At 41.7% G+C, this 18,883-nt stretch overlaps 2 protein-coding genes across 2 annotated transcripts in view; both read left to right on the forward strand.

The window, feature by feature from the left end:
• SELENOI (selenoprotein I) overlaps window positions 1-6,252 on the forward strand; it is a 41,814-nt gene extending 35,562 nt beyond the window's left edge. Inside the window, exons 9-10 of the mRNA XM_024118795.3 lie at window positions 331-513; window positions 2,683-6,252. Of these exons, the coding sequence (XP_023974563.1) occupies window positions 331-513; window positions 2,683-2,748 (249 nt within the window). The 3' untranslated portion in view covers window positions 2,749-6,252. The remainder of the gene's footprint in view (window positions 1-330; window positions 514-2,682) is intronic.
• A 6,736-nt stretch (window positions 6,253-12,988) lies between these two features.
• The window catches only part of DRC1 (dynein regulatory complex subunit 1), a 52,465-nt gene continuing 46,570 nt past the window's right edge, over window positions 12,989-18,883 (forward strand). The window contains exon 1 of the mRNA XM_028496966.2: window positions 12,989-13,240. Within this exon, the coding sequence (XP_028352767.1) occupies window positions 13,086-13,240 (155 nt within the window). The 5' untranslated portion in view covers window positions 12,989-13,085. The remainder of the gene's footprint in view (window positions 13,241-18,883) is intronic.

The raw sequence follows: 18,883 nt of genomic DNA on the forward strand, positions 1-18,883 counted from the left end.
GGAGGGTGTTCTGAGAAAATTGTTGTCGTATATCATAGAATCTTAAAATTGGGAGAAATTTCTTTTATCCAAACTGTTACCCAGTAGAAGAATGCCTTCTGTAGCATCCTTACTAAATTATCTTCCAGTCTCTCCTGACACACAGTCTGAGGGTCCACGGGTTTGGAGGTTGGGGTAGAGGTCCAGTGGGGCTCCTGAGCAGTTGAGAATTACTGAACTTGATAATAATGTAATGTACATGTACTTGAATGCTTTTTAAATGTTGGAGTGACTCTGCTTTGCTAATTAAATTTTCATTCTCTCTCTCTCTTTTTTTTTAATAACTTCAAGTGTCAGCTGATTGTTTGTCAAATGAGCAGTACCCGGTGCCCAACTTTGAATTGGTTTCTGGTTCCTCTCTTCTTGGTTGTCATAGTGGTAAATGTAGGAGTAGCCTCTTACATTGAGAGCATTCTCCTGTTTACATTAACAACTGCTTTCACTCTGGCCCACATCCATTATGGAGTACGAGTGGTGAGTAATCTAGAGCAAAATTGGTTCCATTTGATTCTTAAATAGTGGAACGGAGGTGAGGGAGAATTTCAGAAGAAACTTGCTTATTATACTAGCTGGAAGAATTTTGGGATATTCTCTAAATTTTGGATAATATCCAGGTACGTGATGCCATATATCATTTCTGTAATGAATATGTCGTAGTAACTACAAATAATTTCAAAGCTAGATAATTATTGTGAGGAATTAGTTCTTGTTTTTTTTTTTTTTTTTTTTTTTTTTTTTGTGGTACAAGGACCTCTCACCACTGTGGCCTCTTCCGTCGCGGAGCACAGGCTCCGGATGCACGGGCCCAGCCGCTCCGCGGCACGCGGGATCCTCCGGGACCGGGGCACGAACCCATGTCCCCCGCATTGGCAGGCGGGCTCTCAACCACTGTGCCACCAGCGAAGCCCTAGTTCTTGTTTTTTGTTTTTTTTTTTTTTGTGGTATGCGGGCCTCCCTCTGCTGCGGCCTCTCCCGTTGCGGAGCACAGGCTCCGGACGCGCAGGCTCAGCGGCCATGGCTCACGGGCCCAGCCGCTCCGCGGCATGTGGGATCCTCCCAGACCGGGGCACGAACCCGGTTGCCCTGCATTGGCAGGCGGACGCGCAACCACTGCGCCACCAGGGAAGCCCCCCTAGTTCTTGTTTTTAAGTGAGAAGAAATGTAAACCATTTTCTTGGTAAAGAATTATAAACTCTTTTGTGCTTTTAATTATATATAGGACAAAATCATCTTATTTGTTGTTTATCTATTTCTATGCTTGCTTCTTTAGCTTCAGGGGCGTTTTTATAAGGGGAAATATAGAAGAGAGTAGATTTAAGAAGTATTCTGCAAACCTTAATATTCTCTTCTAAAATAAGAAACAGGTTTCAAGACAAATGGACTAAGATAGGTATAATAAAATGAAAATCAGAACCATGCAGTTTAGTTTCTTTCTCCTCACACTGTAACATTCTTTTCTAATTATTTTACATATCTTAGCATGGTCTCATAACTATGATTTTGAATTGCTGTACAATATTCCATCGAGGAGATTACTTAATAATTATCAGTTTACTTAACCATGACTCAGTTATTTTAATCATTTAGGTTGTTTCCAGATTTTCACTGTTATAAATAAAGTTGAAGTGAACTATCTGGAATAATATTTTTTTTCCTTCATTTCCTTTTTTTCTGAGGATAATTTCATAGCAATCGGGTCATGTGATAGGGTATTCATATTTCTGTGATTTTAAAAATACTTCTATTTGGTATGTTTGTGTTGAAAGGAACCCTGCTGTGAATCAGTTTGAGAAACAAAATGTCTTTACTTCTGTATTGTCAGACATATTTTTAAAACGGGGGCACCTGTCATGCTTGATAGCAACTTCTTATACCTTGCATATGTTTCTTCCCTTAGTGTTTCTCCCCAAAGTAGCCCACGTTTGTTGGAACAAAATAGATGAAAAAAACCATGATAAGTCTATGAATTGTGACATGAAGACATAATCATTTATGTTTTTGTTTGTGCAAATTTAACGTTATATGCTTTATATCAACACTCAGAAGATAAAACTTACTATACCACACAAAAACATTCACTTGAACTATTGAAGTGTAAATATTAAGAAGAAAAATGGAAATAAGAAGGATTAAGTAAACCATATTTGCTGACTGGCACATTACCTTGCTTTTGCCTACCCACTAGGGATACCCTAACTAATATGGCTTAAACTGTCAAAAATTTACGGATCTAGTTTTATACTGTTTCATCAGATTAGGAATGAGTACCTAGAAGTGTTACAAGAAGGTGAACATTGACTCTAACCATATATGTAAATATTTGATCTGATAGATACTATAAGTCAACTAACCCTATAATTTTTCAGTAGATATGAATGTAAGGCTGTGTGGTCTGGAGGGTTCTGGACAGACTAGATTTTGGCGTTGGGCAGACCCAAGTTTAAGTCCTGACTCTCCCAGGCTAGTTCTAGTACTCATTTAGCCAGCTAGCTCTACAGCTATCCTAGTCCAGAAAAACCTCTTCATTTCTGATGATTTTTGCCATGCCAGTAAATTGTTGTCTCCAGAGGGTGAATTCTGTATGCTTTTTTAAAAAAAATTACGTATGTATTTGTCATTGCCTCATGTTCTGGTTTTCTATAGGTAAAGCAGCTGAGCAACCATTTTCAGATTTACCCCTTCTCATTGAGGAAACCAAACTCAGATTGACTAGGAATGGAAGAAAAGAATATTGGCCTGTAATCTACAGAAAGAAGTACTGTAAATAAGATGCTTGTAAATATTTCATCCATCACCATTGAACTAAATTGATCTGCTTAACAGACATGGGAACTCAGTGTGTGTGGTACTTGGACAGCAGGAGTGATACATATGATCTGAACTTGTGGAATTTTCAACCTACTAACTCCCAGCTTCTTTTATTTTGTTTTTTCTAAAGCCATGTGATGTTTTGGTTAAACGTAATATGCATTAGACCAGCAAAATGTTCCTAGTAATTTTAGCTTCAGGAGTCCATAATGTTTTGGTTCATACAGAGTTAAAGATGCCTTGGTTTTTATTTTTAAAACCCCCAAATTTGTTTAGGAACACTGATAACATTCAGAAGACCCAATATGTTTTCATATTTGGTACTTAGAAGTAAGTCTTTAGCTGTGGAAGCTATCAATAGCCCAAATCCAACATAGGGAAGAGATAAGAGCAAGTCATCTTCAGCAAGAGATGCCAAATGATTACAAAACAATATACAGTTGCCAAATACTGGTTTCTCTTTCCCATGGAAATGCCTTTTGTCCTCATGTGCTAAGAGAGCTTTTATATATATATATATATATATATATATATTTAGATTCTCTAGTATTCTGGCTCTCTTTGTTATGGAACGGATCTTGATAAATGGTTTAATTTTCTTTTAAAGAAAAATATTCTCTTGGGACTTAGTAGAGAGTGGATTGTAATTGTAGCTCACTCATTGGCATGGTTCATTGTTTAAATGTGGCATTTTTTTCCCCCTCAGCTGCAAGTTGCTGAGATTTGGTGCCTATGAACTATGATCATATGAATGCATGTGACAGTCCCAGTCTTACAATAATTACTTGTGAGGAACACAGATAAACTTCCTTAGAAGAAAAATTCTCTTAGGAGTTAGGAATCTCATGAACCTCACTATGAAATTAGTTTTCTGATTGAATTTGTCCTTCCTCTCCCCCTCTGTCTTTTTCTGTGGAAGAGGGTGCTGTGTCTTTTATTTCATGCAGGATAAAGAAATAGATTATTTCATGCAGGATAAAGAAATAGAAATTCTCTCTTCCTCAACTTGCTCACTTCCCCACTTGAAGAAAATTTTTGATATATATGCCTTACTGAGTATGTGCTCCCTTTATGTGACTTGGAGTAATTTTTTAGGTTTACTGACAAACATAAAAATCTCTTTGACTTTAGTATGGTTGTTTTAGGATCACACCTTTTCGTGAATGTGGATATTCTATTTCTTTTTTAATTTTGTCTCCATTTAATTTGGTGGTGATGAAATTTACTGGCTGATTTTCTTTTATTTTCCACTGAATGAAGTTTGTGCTTGAATGAAGAGTGTATCTTAAACCCTTTTTTTTGGATGGATTGCACTTGGATAAAATAGGCACCACTGTGTTGATATGTAATTAAATCCATAATCATTATTTATCTGTGAATGTGACCATCGTCAAATTTAATTATAGTGTATTCCTCTGTTGGATTTTAGTCTGCTGCTTTGTAAAAATAACTGTAATTGATATTTCAGTTTTTAAATTTGCAAAGTCTAATCATTGTCATTCAGGTTATTAGAAATGAGGCATCAAGGAGCTAACATATGGTTCTGTACTCATTTTAAAAAATTGTAAAGGTTGAGGTATATTTAGTGACTTTCTCTGAGACAAAAATGAACACTGAAAATAGGTGAGAAATTGATGAAGGGAAATATGGGTAGTGATTTCATGTTTGCTAATAAATTGCCATCATGGAGGTCAGAGAATGAACTAATTAAGTAAAAGTAACTGTATTTTTTGTATACCTTGTTCTGTGTCATCTGTAAAATTGAACTGGATAAAGTGTTAATTTGGGCCTGGAACAAAGCTTTGTTTTAAGGTTCTGAGCTAATCATTTTATTGTTTTGTTGACCTTGTATACAAAAATGAGGTTAATCTGTATTGTAAAAGAACTGATAAATATAAAATGACAGATGTGGACCACAGGCTTTCTTTACCATGTACAGTATAGTAAAAACAACAACAACAACAAAAAAACCCTTTACTTCTGGCATAGGGTCATGTCCTGTAATTTTGGGGCTGTTTTACCTCAAAGTGTGTTTCTGCTCTTTTTCTGTTGCATCAGGTTTATTTGAAAATTGTTTTGTGCCTATACATTATAACATTTCCCAATGGTGGTTAAGAATTATGCTATAGTCAGTTTTATTGGCATCGTTTGATGAAAGAAAGATGGCTGTCAAGAAGATAAAAGATGAAAAATGAGTAATTAACTGTTTCAGAATACTGTGGACTTGTGAATCTTTAGTGTACTGTTGACTCTTTTTCTTGGTTTAGTCTGCTGTCTTGAAGTGCGTCATGAAAGCCCCCATTTATTATGTAGTGATACAGCAGCCGAAGCAGGACTTCATTACAAAGAGCTCTTGTGAATTTACGTCATTGCCAATTATCATAACATTTCCGAAGTATAAAATATATTTTAGGCTTATGCATGATGTTTTGGAGTGCGTTCACACGCCAGCCTTTCTCCCAGCATACCCTGAGCTGCCTTTGGGGGGCAGTGGCATGATTGGTCATACATGCATGTTTTCTGTACCTTGCAGAATAGAGTGCCTTAGCCAGGCCAGAGGTTTGCTTTGTGTTTCTTCTGACCAAAATTACCTAGACCTGTAAGAAGTTTCTTTTCAGGTTATGGTATGAAAAATGTCCTTTATGCTTGTCAGAAAGTAATTCCCCTATATTTGAGGGGGGCATGGGATAGAAAAATCTTAAAAATTACCTGAGTATGTTAATGCTGCCTTTTATGATCCTTCAATAGCATTCATGATCCTAGTGTAACGTACAGTTTTAAATTGCCACAATTTAACCAACATTCCTCCCTTAATGTGTAATAGACATAGTTTATGGGTTCTAGTCTTAAGGGTAATAGAGTGAATAACTTCCACATACAGAACTAAATAGTCTTCCCTGGCATTTTAATAATATCATGGTTAAATTACTTTTAATTGTAATTTTAAAAAGAAGGTTCAATGCTGATTATGGCCTAGAATGTTATAGTACTATCACCAACATTTCATTTTTTTTAATATAGAGCTGTTAGGAAGAGGAGTGTATGTCTAGGGTTGCCCAAATTCTAAATAGTTACCGAAAGAATATTGGTCATGACCTAGAGCCTGGGCATTGGGGGAACATGCAAAGGAGAAAGCAGGCATAGTATCCACTTTAAGGGGAAGAAGAGATCACTTTAGTGCCCAATGATCCTACTGCAGTGCACAGTTTAAAATTGTCACAACTTAGTCATTCCTCTACTAACTTCAAGTTCAAATGTGAATTTGAAAGACTCCTAAGTGTGCAGTTTTCAAAGAATTATTTTATTTTGTAGTCAGTCCAAAAACATTTGGAATGTACCTTGCTTTCCAAAGCAGACTTTGATTCTCTAAGTTATGGAGGATAAAAAGATAAGCTGAAGGTGTTTGAATCAAAGGCTACTTTTCCCCTTTATATTTTAACAAGAAGCCTATTTGTAACTCGTCCTGTTCATTCTTCACCTGGGTTTTTAACTAGCCACGGTCTAGGACAGAGACGCCCGCTTGCTCCGTTGCCCCTAGATCTCGCCACATTCACATCTCCTCGATTGCCTTATCTCTCTTGACTAGTCAAGGACTGGGAACATGCCAGAGGGAACAAAGTAAACCTGATGGACTAGAACATTTGATGTCGGGTCCCCGAATAAGCCAAAAACAGATACAGAAATCTTTTGATTGTGTTGATTCTTATGTTCAGAGTGGCCTTTATCTTGACCTCAGTGAGCACTCTATAGGAAATTTGTGAAGTCAGACTAGAATTTTCTTTGTCCTATGAGGTGTCCTTGTAAGGCAGCATGCCCATTCTTGAACACCCTGTGGGTGAATAACCTTAAGTGAGCTGCCAGTACTTGAACCTTCCAGGAAGAATTTTAACTAGTATGCTGCATTTGAAGCACTTTGACATGTACATTTTAAGTGACAGTTTTAACAGTAAAATGGTGTTAAATTAATCACTGTGAAACTTGAAAGTGTGATGCCCTGTACATTTTAGGAAGCTTAAGTAAAGTTCTCATTTTCCTTTATTAATTATGTAACCCATGTGATTTGTATATTTTACTTTTCATCTTTGACAGTGGTGCAAATGACTAACTTATTGGCAGGCAGTTACTTTAGGGTATATGGTAAATCATGGTTGTCTAACTTTTCCAGAGAAAGTGGCAATGTGTTTACTTTTTCCTTTGTGTGAAGCCATGGGAATTGGATTTACTGGCTAATTTATTTCCAGGGTTTCTACAGTGCAAAATAAACGTAACCTTTTAAACATGCTACTAATGCTTTCCTTTTTAATAAGAATTCAAGAGATAGTAATCTAGCTGATTGACTGTTTTTAAGCAGAGACCTGCTCTTCTTACAGACAGATCTTAAATGAGCTAATATTTTGGGTAGCAAAAGAAGTTTTGCCATTTGTAACCTTTTTCACAGGTGGCCTGAGTGAGGGGGTTGTGTTGCATTTGATCAGAAAGGCCCGGTCCCCAGAATTGGCAAATGGCACATGGAGTGATTCTAGAATAATTTAACAAAGCCTTGTCTTGAGGAGAGTCCATTTGGACACAACAGAAGTATTGTCTCCCACAGGCCATTAACATTGTCTTGCTCTTCATAGAATCATTCTTAGAAAGCCAGGTTCAATCAGAGTAGTGTTATTTTGAAAGCATGTGAATTATTGGATCATGGCCATGGAGTACCTAATGCTACATTGTAATTAGAGACAGTAGTGAAGACGCGAGGAGTGGCTAAATGCTGTGGATGCCTTATGGCACTTAGGCTAAGGGCTTTTCTTGAGAAGTTTCTATGGGTAATAATTAGAATAGGAATTGATTCTGGCTTTTTATTGAAACATAGACAACTTACCATGAATTCTAGATTCTGATATTCTTGAGAAGCACTTTTTAATCTCTGAAGAGTAAGTTCTTGACCAGAAGCATGTTTAGTTTAGTACTTGATGTTACAAATCAGGTTATAGGAGGATCCTGTTTTATTTTACAAGATCTATGAATGCTGCATTATGAATCTGTTTGAATTACTGGTATCATTCAGTATCAGACTTAGTTTAATAAGTACTAATTAAGACTGCCCACAATATGAACATTTTTTTGTAGGTTATTTTGTTTATATAACTTATCCCATTAGAGCAGCCATTCAGGAGACACAAAGACCCAGCTACATGTAATCATTTCCTCTTTCTGGAATGTGCCAAGAAAGCAGAATTCAGTATTAAACTCCAAATTTCAGTTTTGTTTTTTAAAGTAGCATTTCCTGTGGGTAAAGGGGAAGGCAGCGAACGACTGCTGAGGTGTAAACTCCCTGCTGCCTGCCTTCTCCCTTTCCCTTCCCATCTAACAGAATAGATTAAGTTTGTAGCCAGTTGTAGGAAATGAAATCAATACTTTTTCTGAGTAAGGTTTCATGCCCTGTGACTAAGACTAGGCGGCGGGAATCCTGGCGGAATCAATTATTGATTTGTTTAGCTTGGTCCTGTTGCACGTTGCTTTCTGTAGTATTCTGATTCCATCCCTTCTCAGGTACCTAGAAACAATACCACTTAAGTAACTGGAGTGTGTTTGCTACAAGTGGAATATATTAGAGAAGATGAAAGGAGCGCAAAGTCTTATTTTCCCTTTCAAGTAGTTTAATTGAACATGTTAGTAACTGGTCTGTCTAGCACTTGGTGTGTTCATAGCAAATAATGTAGCATTTATTTTATCTGGTTATGTGTGGTGTGTGTATATATGCATATTTAATATGTACACATATTCTCTGTGCATATATATGTATGATATAGTCATATATACATGCAGTCTACTCTTGATTATCAGCAAGGTGGTAAGCCTTTACTAGACTCTCTCTTCATGTTGACTAAATCTGCATGTAGCCCATAACTCTGTGAAGCCTCTTCCTTATCTGGAGCCATAGTCTTTCCTACTTTCCATTCATCTCAGTCCCCAAGAAAGGCCCTTGACATATGTCACTTTCCCCTTCCCTTTCACCAGGGATTGTGTGAGCCGGAAAGCTTTTGAGAAAGATGGTTGCTTCCACCAGAGTTGAGGCTTCTGGGTCTGAATGATGATGGGGCCCATTCCTGGCCAGAAGGCAGCCCCTGGAGCAGTTGTGCTCTTGGGCTTGATGGGGGGAAAAGTCTAGCTCTTACGGGAAATGGGGCTTCACAATTTGCTTAAATTCCTTAGCTGGAATGTTGTGAAGTCTTAGATAATTCGACGTGCAAATAGAGTACAACTGTGCATTTCACCATTAGTATTGTGTCATCGGTGATCCTGTTGCTAGCCCAGATAATCAAGACCTTGACTGTTTCTTGCCACTGGATTCTGGAAGCCTTGCCTTTTCAACTGGATTTGTGTTTATTTCTGCTGCTGTGAAACACAAAAGTAATGCAGTAGGTTTTAACTTAAAATTGTTTAATTCTGTTACTGATAAATATTTATTGTAATAAAAGTAAAGAGAAAATGATTTTTAAATCCTTTTAATTGTTTTCAGATTGTCTTCTTTGTTTTTCCTTGGTAGGTGCAAAAGGGGAGGGGAGCTATGGGGAGAAAAATAATGTCCAGTCACTTGTCTCAGAGAATCATGGGTTAATTTAGAGCAAAACATTAAAAGGTTTTGTTTTGTTTTGTTTTGTTTTGTTTGATCAGCTCCTGGGTGTTCTACAGTCCTGTGACTTGTTTCAGAGAGCAGAGTACTAGGGAGATGGCAGTAACAGCTTTTCATAATATACTGCTCTTGACTCTCCCGGAACTGGGTACTGGGCAATATTTATTGTTCTCACAGTAACTGGATCACACTTATATTAGCTTGTAAGGTGGTTGTTTCATACTCAAAAACATCTTCCCATAGAAAGAGTGTTAGTGTATGCTGTTAATTTTCCAGGCTAATTCCACAAGAATTTACTAACCCACACTTAATACACCTAAACTTTATGAACAAACCATAAGCTCTTATAAAAACTCATTTTCTAACATGGCTTCTGAGGAGAATATTTCCTATTTTTTTAACGTCAGAACTGATCCCCCAGTTCTGGCAGTGGGTATTTAAAATTTTTTTTCTGTAACAGGTTTAAAGAAAGTGAGGGAGGAAATGTCCCATATTTTAACCCAGGCTAATTCTCTGGCTTATGTGCTCTTAATTCCCTGCTCTCCCAACTTTTTGGTCGCGGTAGCAGTTATCCCCTCCCTTCTACATGCAAACCTCAAACACCTAGCACCGGCCTGACACTCAGCAGGGGTAACCAGCTTGGGTTTAGCTACTGATAAACTTAAAAAAAATTACTGATGTAATTTTGGCCCCATGGGGCTATAGCCTAGACCTATTATCTCTCAAGGATAATTCTTTTAAGTGGGATTGCCTACTCAGTGCATATCCTTATTTAAACTATTGCTACTGGCAAACTGTCTTCCTAAAGGGTGTCTTTCTAGCAGTGAATGAGAGTGTCTTTTTTTCCACACCTGTGAAAAACGTTTGTTATTTATATAATTGAGGCTGTCTCTGACAGCAGCAAAGACCTCCCAGCTGGCTGGGAAATGTCTGGAGAGAACCAGAGAAGGAGGCTGGCCTGGGGTATTGTTATGGTTGGGAGGTAGGGCCAGGATGAGGGTACCCAGCACACACAGTAAGAACCTCCCACCAAAGGAGAGAGCACCCAGGGTTTTTTTTTTTTAAGTCAGCTGCCCAGATGTGGAGCAAAGGGGGAAAAAGGCATGAGGCTTAAAAGCTCAAACAGCAAAAAAGGGAGATTCCTTATCACAAAAAATGCCTGGCTTTAGGCCAAGCAGCTTACTGATCGCTCGTTATGAGTCTTTATAGTACCTTTGCTCTCTCTCCCATCTCTTGTGTGACAGCCGATTCTCACTGACTTTCTCGTGGTATCCTACTCCCAGCCGTAGACAGGCACACACGCTTGTACTTGTGTCTCTTCTCCCAGGTGGTGGAGACATGAACCAGGACCTAGAGGAGTTAGGGGTCAGAACTATATCTTGCTCCTGATTCCTCAGCCCCTAGGGAAGGTTAAAGCTGGAGGTCACAACTAAAGGAGAGAGAGATTTGGTAGAGGGCCCTGAGGCCCGAAGCAAACTCGTTCCCCCTCCCCCGCCCTCCAGACTCCTCACCCCAGCTAGATATGGGACAAGGATCCAGGCAGGTGTTGGACTCTTGACTGCTCCAAGATTTTGGCACTCCTAAATCTCCCTACCACTTGTACACTTGGAAAAATTAATTTAAAAAAGAAAACTCCGATCCCACCTCCAGCTCCGCCCCGCCACCCCCGTGCCCCGCCCCCAGTCAGACCGCCCACAAACCACCACAGACTCCCCAGGACTCTCCGCGCTGCTGGTGACGGGGCCGTGGCCGTGGCTGCTTTTGCTCTGGGCGCCCGGATCCGGGGCCGCCACCGCGGCCGGAACAGAGACACAGGGAATCCACTCTACAGCAATGCCTATACCAGTCCCGGAGGACCCCAAGGAAGAGTGAGGCATGGCCTGTAGAGGGGAAGGTGCTGGACATCCCCAGCAAGAATCAGAAGGGCCAAAGCTTCTATTCGATCTCTTTACCCCGGCCCCCCACCCCCAAGCGGCATCTGGTTCCCAAATCTTGCCCCAGCCCCAGCCCCAGGCCCAGTCACCCCATCTCTGCAGTTGGAGTCCCTCCTGGACCAGGCTCCTCTGGCAGCCAAGGCCAAGAGGGTTCCTTGAAGTGGGGAGAGGAATCAGAGGCCCCAGAGACCCAGAGAGGACCCCCCCCCCCAGCGGCTATGTAAAGATGTGACTTATTCCAAGAGCATCACGGAGTCCAGCGGTTCATCCTGAGACCCACCCCCCCTCATTTCTATGAGGCTGGACCTCTCCCTTGCCCCCAGAACACCCAGTAAAGGCTCATGAAGAAAGCAAAAAAGGAAAAAAGAAAAAAAGAAAACTCCATTTGCCTCTGGGTAGGTCTTATTCACAACGCGATTATCTTCTTTGGCCTCACAATTGCCTGTGATTTGAGTAGGCAGGCAGTACAGCTGAGAAAACCGTCAAGAAGTTGTGGCATACCTAAGGTTGCAGGGCAGGTCGAGGACTAGGACCTGCATTTTCTTACTACTCCAGTGCCCTTTCCCGAGTTAACCTCAGGCCAGTAGGATAAGATTCTGCCAAATGTTATCCAGCTTGTTTTCGAAAGGATTTTAATTCTCAATAAGAACACTATGAATTTTTCGTTGGCAATGCGACACACACACAAAAACGCCCAGGAAATAGTGCCTCTCAAGGGACTCCTCAAAAGTTTAATTGTGCTTCTGTGCTCTTAACTTTCACTCCCCACCACCCCTGCCTTCCGTACCATTTTCCTCTGCTCTCCTTTTCCTCTTTCTGTAAGTATGTGATTGCAAGTGGTGATTGTGGGATTGTCCTAGGTTTCAGCCCTACTGAAAACCGCTACAGAAGACAATTCCTTGATGGATACATTCTAGAGAACATAGGGGCCGAATGCACAAAGTATCAATAGGAGCTCAAAAATGAATGGACGGGGGCTTCCCTGGTGGCGCAGTGGTTGCGCGTCCGCCTGCCGATGCAGGGGAACCGGGTTTGCGCCCCGGTCTGGGAGGATCCCACATGCCGCGGAGCGGCTGGGCCCGTGAGCCATGGCCGCTGGGCCTGCGCGTCCGGAGCCTGTGCTCCGCAACGGGAGAGGCCACAACGGTGAGAGGCCCGCGTACCACAAAAAAAAAAAAAAAAAAAAAGAATGGACGACGAGTAGATGGATACAGTACACTTTAGTTCAAACTTTCCGAGCGATCCTACTATTCTATCCGCTCCATGAGGAAAGGACAACGCTTGTATCCTCAGCGCTAGCACAGTGATTGGCATAGAGTGGGCACTCAATTATATTTGATGAATATGATTTTGATGAATATTTATTTGATGAATGAAGAATCAATCATCAGGGTCAGTAAGTGACGAATCACAACTTGGTGCAGCTCTTAAATCTTCCAGCCTCCGTTAATACCCCCGGGCCTTCGTGGGGATTACCGTAATTGCAGGAGAAAGGAATAAAGCCCCAAGCTGGGATATAGCTTTCGGAACACGAGTGGGCGGAGCCTGAGGGGATGCGCGCGCAACCACGCCAGCTGCGGATTAGGTGACTGTTTTTCCCTAGCAACGGCTTGTTGCTAGCAGCAAGGCGGTAGTCCGGCGGTGGTCCAGGCAGAGCTGCCTGGGGGCGGGAGGCACCTGCCATGAATCCGCCGGGATCCCTGAGGGTCCTGGAGGAGAAGGAGAAGGAGCATTTAGCCACCCCGATTCTTGAGCCCTCGATACATTCTGATAACCCTCAGGAGCGGATCCAGGCCCGGCGCCTCCGCATCGCGGCGCGTCTGGAAGCTCGGAGGCGGTGAGCTGGGTTTGGGCGGGTCCCGCCAAGGAGCGCCCAGGGTGCGGTGACGCGGTGCGGGGATGAGGGGGCGGCTTCTCCGGGCCGGAGCCCCTGAGGTGAGGGGGCGGCGTGCCATACGTGTGAGCCGGCCTTGTTTCTTGATAAGATAGAAAACATTTCTACCAGAAGGTTCAAACAAAGCATGGGATATTAAAACATTGAACACACTAGTAAAGTCAAAGACGGAAATCATAATCCCTCCAGCATGTTCATTGAGAGCCTGCTGCGCCAGGCACTGCGGGCCATACGCTGAAGAGGCGGGCTCCATGACCTGCCCGCCAAGGTCTTTCTTTCCTCCTTGCCTCCCAGCCTGCCTTCCTTCCACAAGTAGTTATGGAGTGGACCTCGGCTATCACTTCTGCTGGTCTCAGTGGCTTACCTGGGTGTGTGACACAAACCCCTTTTCCTGCGGTCTCTGAGGCTGATAACCACACCGTCCTCAGGCCGGGGTTGCCGCACCTGTCCATTCACAGAGGGAGTGGCCTTGTCTTAAGGGGGTACAAAGGGGAACCTGCGTTACCCCCTGAACACCCTCTCAGTGTGACAGCACTTATACCTTGTCCTGCTGGTCAGGGTCAGCTGCCAAGATGGTGCTTCTCTTCTTGTCTGCTGGCCTTTGGACACAAGGGCCCTAAAGTGATGTGGCTGGGTTCCGATAAAACTTTACTAAAGAACACTGAAATCTGAATTTCATATAATGTTCATGTGTCACAAAATATCCCTCATATTTAGATCTTTTTTTCTAAATTAATAAATTTCATATTTTAGAGCAGTTTTAGGTTCACAGAAAAATTGAGTGGAAAGTACAGAGATTTCCCATATACTCCCTAGCCCTACACATGTATAACCTCCTCCACTATCAACCTTCCCCACCAGAGTGGTACATTTGCTACAATTGATGGATCTTGATAGATATAAAATGACATGTTTCCACCGTTACAGTATTGTACAGAATAGTTTCAGTGCCCTAAAAATCCTCTGCGCTCTGCCTATTCATCTTGATCTTTAAAAAAAAAATTTGAAAATGTAAAAATCATTCTTCACTTGTGAGCCATACAAAAACAGGTGGGTCAGATTTGACCCATAGGCCAATGTTTGCCAACCCTGATGTAATAGATCAATGTGATGTTCTGTGGGATATTCAGATGGTCCTGATGTATTCAGACTATATTTTGACAGATCAGGAGAGTTAAACATGGCTCTGTGAGTGAGAGGCCTATGTGAGTATACATTATCTGTCCCATGTAAATGTGAACTTCCTGATCCTTTTTCCTGATTGAGGTAGAAAATAATGCATTTGGCCCAATCAGTGGCTACGTTCCATGTACCTAAGGCCACACTAACCTGCTCTAGAAAAGACACCCGACCTGCATGTCAGCTGCGATTAGGACTGCTGCTTAGTTGAGCTTGCAGTAATTGACAGTTATTATCTTGTATCCATCCAGTTTTTGCAGGGACCAGACCAGTGAATTAAATGGAGATTTGATAGGCACCACCACTCCCAAATCCTTGAGATCCCTAAGGGTGACACTAATCCCCACCATCCCCCCCCCGGCTGACAATAGTGCTTTTTATGCACTCGGGTGAAGTTTCGGAGTGTCCATTTGACCTTCCACATGGTGATAGCTCTTACCCACAGGCCAAGGACCTAGTGTGAGAATTTCTCAAATTTCTAAGTATGTTAAGATCACTCTGGTTGCTCTTTGGGGAATGGTTTGGAGGAGCCAGAAGTGAAAGTAAGGAGTCCAGTTAGGAAGCAGTTGTATTTGTCCAGGTGAGAGATGAAGTCGGTCTGAACTAGTTAGTGGCAGTGGTTTGGAGATAAAGCAGATGCACTCCAGACATATTTGGGGATTGAAATTGACTGGATTTACTGATTGATTGGACGTGCAGATGAAACGCAGGGGAAAAGCTAGAATGGCTTGAACAGCTGGGTAGATAGATGGTAGTACCTTTTACTGAGATGGTAAAGACAATGATGGGGGCAGTAAGGCAGGAGTTGAAGATCAAAGGTTTGGTTTTGTCCATGTTAAGGGAAGTCGAGTTTTGTAAGACATTAAAATTGAGATGTCCACTAGGCAGTTGGGTATGGGCCTTAAACTCAGAAGAGATCTGAATTAGAGGTACCAGTGCAAAGAGTGAGCAGCGTTATGATTGTATTTTGAACCATAGGAATGAATTAAATTACACTGGGAAAGAGGATTAAAAAGGGATGAGAAAAGTGTTCATGGCTACGTCCTAAGAAAGCCCAGCATTTAGAAGTTGATGGAAGAGGAAACGCTGACAAGGAGAATAAGATAGAATGGCCAGTTGAGGTTGGTAGAAAAATCAGTGAGGTGCAGTAGCGTACCTAATGAATTTGACGCCTGGAGCAGGTAATTTCTAAAACACAGATAATAACAATAGCCTGAAAAGAAAAGCAGACAGTGAACATTTTCTTTTATTGAACTTTGTTATATTACCATGCCGGTAATTTTTTTTTTTTTTTTGCGGTACGCGGGCCTCTCACTGCTGTGGTCTCTCCCGTTGCGGAGCACAGGCTCCGGACGCGCAGGCTCAGCGGCCATGGCTCACGGGCCCAGCCGCTCCGTGGCATGTGGGATCCTCCCGGACAGGGGCACTAACCCGTGTCCCCTGCATCGGCAGGCGGACTCTCAACCACTGTGCCACCAGGGAAGCCCCATGCCGGTAATTTTTAAAAAATAAAATTAACAATACAAAATGAGAAAGAAGTAATTGATGAATACTTTTATATATGTTTTTAAAAATTATTTTTTTATTTTTGGCTGCGTTGGGTCTTCGTTGCGGTGCGCAGGCTTCTCATTGTGGTGACTTCTCTTGCTGCAGAGCTCGGGATCTAGGTGCGCGGGCTTAAGTAGTTGTGGCTCATGGGCTCTAGAGCGCAGGCTCGGTAGTTGTGGCACACGGGCTTAGTTGCTCCGTGGCATGTGGGAATCGCCCCGGACCAGGGCTCGAACCCGTGTGCCCTGTATTGGCAGGTGGATTCTTAACCACTGTGCCACCAGGGAAGTCCCAATGAATACTTTTAAATTATATGTGGGGAATTCCCTGGTGGTCCAGTGGTTAGGACTCTGTGCTTTCACTGCCGAGGGCCTGGGTTCGATCCCTGGTTGGGGAACTAAGATCCCACAACATGGCCAAAAGAAAAATTACATGTGTTTTGGGGAAAAAAAGGAAGAAAAAAGCATATGAAGAAATGTTCCCAAAGGAGTGAATTTGCAAGACTTAGAGAACGAGCTGTGTATAGAATGACAGAATAGAAGTAACTCAGGTTCAGTTTCTTCATGTTTCTAATAACTGGGCTAGTGTTGTTTATGTCAAATCCCTAATCTGCTGGGATATATAGTACCTGGGGGGTTGTGGATGTGCCCTGCGCTGAAGTGAGCTGGGACAGTTCTGAACCATTTCAACTGTGCTCTCAAAACACATGCGCGTAGCTGAGTCTGTGTGTCAGAGACCAACTGTATAATTGCAAGTTCTACAAATTAACTTCCTTCTTCAAGGATAAGAAATAGAAAGGTGCTATATTGACGCTTACATATATATTATTAAAAAACAATAGTAGGGATTTCCCTGGTGGCACAGTGGTTAAGAATCTGCCTGCCAATGCAGGGGACACCGGTTCAATCCCTGGTCTGCGAAGATCCCACATGAGGCAGAGCAACTAAGCCCGTGCGCCACAACTACTGGGCCTGTGCTCTTGAGCCCACATGCCACAACTACTGAAGCCCGCACTCCTAAAGCCTGTGCCCTGCAACAAAAGAAGCCACTGCTCGCCACAACTAGAGAAAGCCCGAGTGCAGCAACTAAGACCCAACGCAGCCAAAAATAAATTAAAAAAATTTTTAAACCCACATAAATTAAAAAAAAAAAAGATTTAAAAATCAACAGTACTGCAGCAATTTTTTGGAACTTAGATTAACAAAAGATTTTTCAGAAAGGAGTGTTTTATGAATTGTTTTGTTGCTGGCACAGGGTGATAATAAAAAACAGACTGACTTTAGTCAGTTGTGTTGTTTTAAAATTTGCCTTGGTTGCCTATGGTGCCCACTGCTCTAACTGCCTAGGCCTTAGGGGTGGGTCATTGAGGTATAGTTTTAGAGGGGAAGATGTTAACAGAATTAAATGTCATATGAAGATAAAGAATAAGATTAATGGCTAAAGCACCCAAAACTCTCAATCTCTAGTTTTTCAGTTGACATTTCAAATTCCTGAGAGATGTCACTTCTGAGTCAAGATGGTGGATAGAACACATGCATTTACCTAGGATCTCTATCAAAAATGAGATTTAAAGGGATTAAGTAAAAATGATATAAACCCACAAAGTCAAGCAAAACAGGGGGACTCAATAGCAACAACATTTTGGAAGCTGGGACGTATATGACAGATGGTAAATGGCTTAGCAGATTCAAGAATATGGAAATATAAACTAGTAGTGAGGAAAGCTGAGAGCCCCCTTGATTTCCTCTGCAATAAATCTCCAAAAGGCAGCATCACGTTTATCTGGATAGGGGTGAAGAGGGAACTAAAATAAGGAGAATTGATTGGAAAATTAATAGATGTCAAGAACCTTTCTCCCACTTTGCACAGTTGACCGGAGGTTTGGAGAAAGTAAAATGGAGGATGCATGGTTTGGGGGATGCTGGGCAGAGACGAGGCAAGGACATGGTACTAAAAGCAAGGGGATTCCACGGACACGTGCACACTGGAGCTGAGCGCCTCCCCCTCCCCGTTCCTGGAATGCTGGCAGGACCTGCCCATTGCAGGCAGGAGACTGGAGAAATCTCTCTGCAGAATCTGACAGGCCCAGAAGGAGGGACTTAAATACACTGAAATCAGGTTTGCCCAGGAAATGGTTCAAGTAGATTGTCCTGCACTGAAGTTCATAGCTGTTATACCACACCCTTGCACTCAGCACTTTCATAAACTTTTTTCGTCTTAGCATGGAAAGGTGGCCAAGGATTTTGAGACGTCTGAAGAAAGTCTTTAAGGTGAAAGGTAGACACCAAAATGAATAAACAGAAAAAAGCAACTTAGAGGAAATTGAGACCATGTAGGAAGAAAACAACAAAACACAACGAAAAGACTATCTTTTAAGTACACTTGAAACTTATATAATGTTATATACCAATTTTACTTCAATTAAAAAAGAAAGACAGGGACTTCTGTGGCAGTCCAGTGGTTAAGACTCCATGCTTCCAATGCAGGGTTTGATCCCTGGTCGGGGAACTAAGATCTCGCATGCTGTGCAGCACGGCCAAAAAATTAAAAAAAAAAGAAAAGAAAGAAAAAAGGAAAAAATGACTGTCATTAAGGTCCTCAGAAGAAGATATACAGATCGCCAACAAACACATGAAAGAATACTCAACATCGCTAATCATTAGAGAAATGCAAATCAAAACTACAATGAGGTATCACCTCACACCAGTCAGAATGGCTGTCATCAAAAAATCTACAAACAATAAATGCTGGAGAGGGTGTGGAGAAAAGGGAACCCTCTTGCACTATTGGTGGGAATGTAAATTGATACAGTTACTATGGAGAACAGTATGGAGGTTCCTTAAAAAACTAAAAATAGAA

The sequence above is a fragment of the Physeter macrocephalus genome, chromosome 12 (genome assembly GCF_002837175.3).
Source record: "Physeter macrocephalus isolate SW-GA chromosome 12, ASM283717v5, whole genome shotgun sequence".
Classification (NCBI taxonomy): Eukaryota; Metazoa; Chordata; class Mammalia; order Artiodactyla; family Physeteridae; genus Physeter; species Physeter macrocephalus.